This window comes from Arachis ipaensis, chromosome B10, assembly GCF_000816755.2.
Source record: "Arachis ipaensis cultivar K30076 chromosome B10, Araip1.1, whole genome shotgun sequence".
Taxonomy (NCBI): Eukaryota; Viridiplantae; Streptophyta; class Magnoliopsida; order Fabales; family Fabaceae; genus Arachis; species Arachis ipaensis.
In genome coordinates this window covers 126,296,749-126,301,433 of record NC_029794.2, presented here as the reverse complement: position 1 = coordinate 126,301,433, position 4,685 = coordinate 126,296,749, and the positions used below count along the sequence as shown (strand labels likewise).

The 4,685-nt window shown below is 37.1% G+C and overlaps 1 protein-coding gene across 1 annotated transcript; it reads right to left on the bottom strand.

The window, feature by feature from the left end:
• LOC107622981 (cullin-3B-like) lies at window positions 25-3,885 on the bottom strand. Its single transcript, XM_016325068.2, is given in 4 exon segments — window positions 25-1,535; window positions 1,538-2,070; window positions 3,322-3,514; window positions 3,628-3,885. Coding segments are annotated over 3 exon segments (2,121 nt in total). The 5' UTR covers window positions 3,483-3,514; window positions 3,628-3,885; the 3' UTR covers window positions 25-108.

Sequence of the window (4,685 nt, the reverse complement as noted above, 5' to 3'; positions counted from 1 at the left end):
ACTTCTTGCGGCAAATTGTGAAGGGCATTCAAGCTTATATGACAGACAAAATGTCACATAGGTTGCACGCCAAAATGAATTTGGCAGTGGAAGACAGTAACACATTGTTCAAGCAAGGTAGCGGTACAGTTTTCTGTCCACTCTGTCCCTCTCCAAAAACTCACGCTCTATAAGGGATTCAATCCGTTTTTTAATAACAACTGGATTAGGCAAAAATCTTGACTGCAGCTGCTTTGTGACCTCGGCGACGATGTTGTTGTGATCTAGGGTCCTCCTGGATTTCATTATCCTCACAATTGCCGCCTCAATCTGCGGTTTTCTGTCTTCTTCCACCCTTTGCCTAGTTTCAAGATTTTCAGGTTCAGACTCCCTCTGGGCAACAACAGTACCTATCTTTACCTTGAAGAACTTGCTTGTGAATTTGTCATTGAAGAAGAATGTATCATCCTCAGCTATGTCCTTGCTCATGGGCTCTTTTCGAAGAACATTCTTTCCTTTGACACAGGCCAGAGACTGAAGGCACCTCTTCAGGTCCAGTAAGGGTATCCCCGTTGCTTGCTCAATCTCCTTACAAGTCAACCGATCAGCATTGTTAAAAAGCATCAGTACGCACATCTGGTATGTGGAAACATTAAGCTCGTGCTTCTGGCCCTTACCAAATGTTGCCTTTAAATCAGCAGTCCCCATATTTGTTTGCCAAGACAGTCTTCTACCATTGTGTGTGCCAAGATAATAAGCCCGAAACTTCTCACATACGCCCAAGAGTTCTGATGGAAGATTACACTGAGGGCTAGGTTGAGTTGGCCATGAACCTGTCGTAAGCACGTGTACAACTAGAGAAGGGCTATCTCCCACATCAGATTGGGATGCATAGAAACCTTGCATTGTATCATAGGAAGTCTTCATGTCAGTAAACATACCCTCCAACTTAGAAGTGAACTGATATCCACACTCTGTTTTGAGCTTGACAATCAAACTCCTCTCTGCATCATCGGATATGGTCTTTCCAGAAAGAAGCCTTTTTGCCAAGTGTTGCTTGTAATACTTTTCAAACACATCCTTTTCTTGAAGGTAACGGAATAGCATCATTACTTTGTCCAATACAATCTCCACATCCTCCTCACCAACTCCTTTCAACCCTCTGCGGAGTTTGTCATCCACAAACAAGGAAATGAACTCTGGAGACCGAGCATTCAAATTGATGAAATGTTCAAAAGAGGAATTCAAGGCATTCTGGAATGTCTTGTCGTTGGTAAATGACATGTTAATAATCTTATCATACTTATCCTTCAAATCCAAGAGACGCTGTACAAAGTCCACAGGATCTCTCAACCTTTCAGGATCCATGACTAGCTGCTTACCTGTATCCCGTACAAAAGCAGTCATCACGTCTTTAACAACTGTAAGCCCAGTAGGCACTCTACGAAATAGACTATACATTCTTCCCAAGTCCTCATATTTGTCATCCACAAGCATATTAACTAGGCCTGAGTTCTCCATATGTACTAGCGTGTGCATATGACTGTCAATCATCTTAAGCGTCTCTCAGCCTTCTTCAGATAATCCCCACAATCACATGTTTCAATGAACTTCTGGGATTCAAGACAGTAAAAATTTGCTGAAACACTAAGAAAATGCTTCTCAAAGTCCTCTTGGTAAACAGACAAACCCAAATCCATTAGCATTTTTATTATGTTTCTCATCAAGCCTCTGTTTATTACTTCACCATTCCTCTCTCTGAGCACAAGCTCAAGAAGTGTATCTCTAAGCCTAGCTTGAGTTTTGCTGGAGTGGATCACAACATCCCTCCACAGATTCAACCCAAGTTCATGAACAGGAGTTTTATGGCTGCTTGGTATGAAAGTTCTGTCCATGTACATCAATATGTCTCGGATCATTTGCAAAGCCTTGTTATGATCGATCCACTTCCGGTTAAGCTCTTCCAAGAAAATTTCTCCTTGGGCAGATTCAATTGACTGAGAAATTTCTTTAAGATGAGAAGTCATGGTCGTCACAAGTCCTGAGTAAAGTTTCTCCCCAAATTTGTGTAAAACCATATTGTATGCATTCCTGAAAGGACAGATCACAATGAACAAAAATTTCAGAAATGAAGAGCAGCCAAGTGCAAAACATCCCGCGTTATGAAGGGGTCAAGGCAAGCCACACTCAAAGGGTGTAATGTAGGCAACCTAACTTGATGTAATAAACCTCCAAAAGAATGTTGGTTGGAAAATCTATAATAGTTTCGAACTCAAAATAAACTTAGGAAGTTAGTTAATTCAAAGAAAACTAAACCAACAGGCTATAGCATAATTTTAGTTATGAACAAGTCCTGACTTTTGTTCTACAATAAATACCGACAAATTTAATGGGAGATTGAAGCATAATTTCAAGTATAGAGTGGCAAATGGCATGATCTGAGCTAATGATGATCAGCATATCCAAGGGGGAATGTCATCATAGTCTTAAGGACATGGTGAACCCTACATATAATATATCAACCAATGGTGACATGAATATACTTATAAGTTAAAAATATGCTGTAAATGGTTGATATGCTGCCATATGTAGTGTTCAATAAACGCAAGGAAATATATCAATATTATTTATTTCTTGCCATCCAGTGGGAGTTAGCCAATGCCAGTAAACTCACCGAACAAAAGGCATATTAAGCTAGGACACAAATAGCAATAAAGATTCTTTTTCAACATGATACTACTGAGATATGGAGATGGAAATGCCCAAACTAATTTAAATAATCTAATTTAATTCATACACAGGTAGACAACTGAAAAGGATACAAAAGACAGACTTCATGATTATTAAGTACAAGTTGTGAAGTCCTTGCCAGGGTTTGGGAGTTTTATAGATGATTAAATCTCCCAGTCCTTTTATGTGTACACACATTTCCTTGAACACCAAGCCACCTCACTATTCTTGCACCATGGCATGAATTGATGAATCCTAAATAGTGTGTGTTCCACACACCCCATCCAGTGGCAGAGGGAGTGACTGAGTGAGTTGGCTGAGTGTCAAGGAAAAATCACTACAATTATCATTTCTCTAAATATAACTAGTCATCAATTCTTAATATATTCAAACAACCAGTTTACCACAATTCTTAACCAAAAATAACTAAATAAATAATAAAACAAAGAACCTATGCTGCTAAAGCTAAACTACACAACAGAAACACACTATTGAATTATCCATACTAACACAATTATATATCTAAAATGAAATTCTAAACGAGTAAGCAGCAATTTAAAGAACAATAAGAACAAGTGAAAAACAGAGTTGAATTGAACAAAATAAATCAACCTATAGAGCTCTTCGAAGCTAAGGCCACTAGCATTATGGTTATATATTTCGTGGATTGCATGTTCCAGAACCTTCCAGGTCTTCTCAGCGTACTTAGGATCCACCACCACGCGGTGCTTGAACGCTTCTATCTGAAAAGTCCTCTTCTTCTGCGAGCTCATCGTCGCAAATCGACGTCGTTTTTGTCCACCACCTGCGATTTCCCACACCAAAAAAAAAATCCGAAAAAAAGAACAAAAGCTATAACCTAAGAAAACGCTTCAATCCAAATCCAAGAGAACAAAAGAAATGGAATCAGAAAGGAACCTGAATCAGAGATCGTGGAAGGTGAGAGAAACCCTACGAGGTGAAGGGAAAGGGAATTGAAGTGGTGATTGGAGTAGCTAGGGTTTTGGATTTTGAGGAAAAGGGAATTTTGAAGAATGAAAAACGTGAAGATTAAATTAGATTTTTAGATTATAAGAAGAAAAGAAGAAGAGAAAGAAGAAATGGTGGTGTTACTGGCTGAGCAAGGAGTGGGTGACTAGGGAGGACTACAATTTTTGAAAAATAATAATTTCAGAAAAATAATACTACAAGTTTATTTAATTAGCTATGCCACTTTAGATGGTAGGTGAGTTATTGTTATTTACGGATTTTATGGATTTGATATTTGTATATTATTGGGATAAATTTTTTTTTGTTAATATGGTTGAATTTTGTTAATAGTCAGAAAAAAACCCTTCTAGGATAAAGAGGGAAGAGCATAGTATTGAACTAGGAATGACGAAGGAAGGATTGATAAAAGAAAAGGACGGTAATGTTATAAAATAACTAAATAAATAAATAAGGAAGAGGTAATATAAAATAAAATGTAAATAGAAGACTCTAATATTAATATAAGTAACTTGATAAAATACTTTATATATTTATATACAGTAACATAAAGATAGATAAAGAGAAATTATTAATAGTGTATAAAGAGAGAAGATAATTTTATTGTTGTAAAGAAAAAGAGAAAGAGAAGTATTTGTAACTCTGTAAAATCCATTTGCCTCGTTCATGCTTTTATAGGCAAATAAATTCAACTATTCAAACTTTATTAATTGTACTTTTCCATGAGAATTTGCTCCTTACATAGGAAATTAGATCCACCCTTAAATGAGCATTCATCTTTATCTATCTATGCTGTAACACTCCTCCTTGGATGCTCATTTAGGATTATTGTCTCATTAAAACCTTACTAAAGGAAAACCTTGTGGGAAAAACCTTAGTGAAGGAAAAAGAGTACAATATCATTTGTGATGGGACTGCCTCATTAAAAACCTTGTCAAGAAAAACTCAATGGGAAAAAAACTTGACCAAGGAAAAAAGAGTACAGCCTC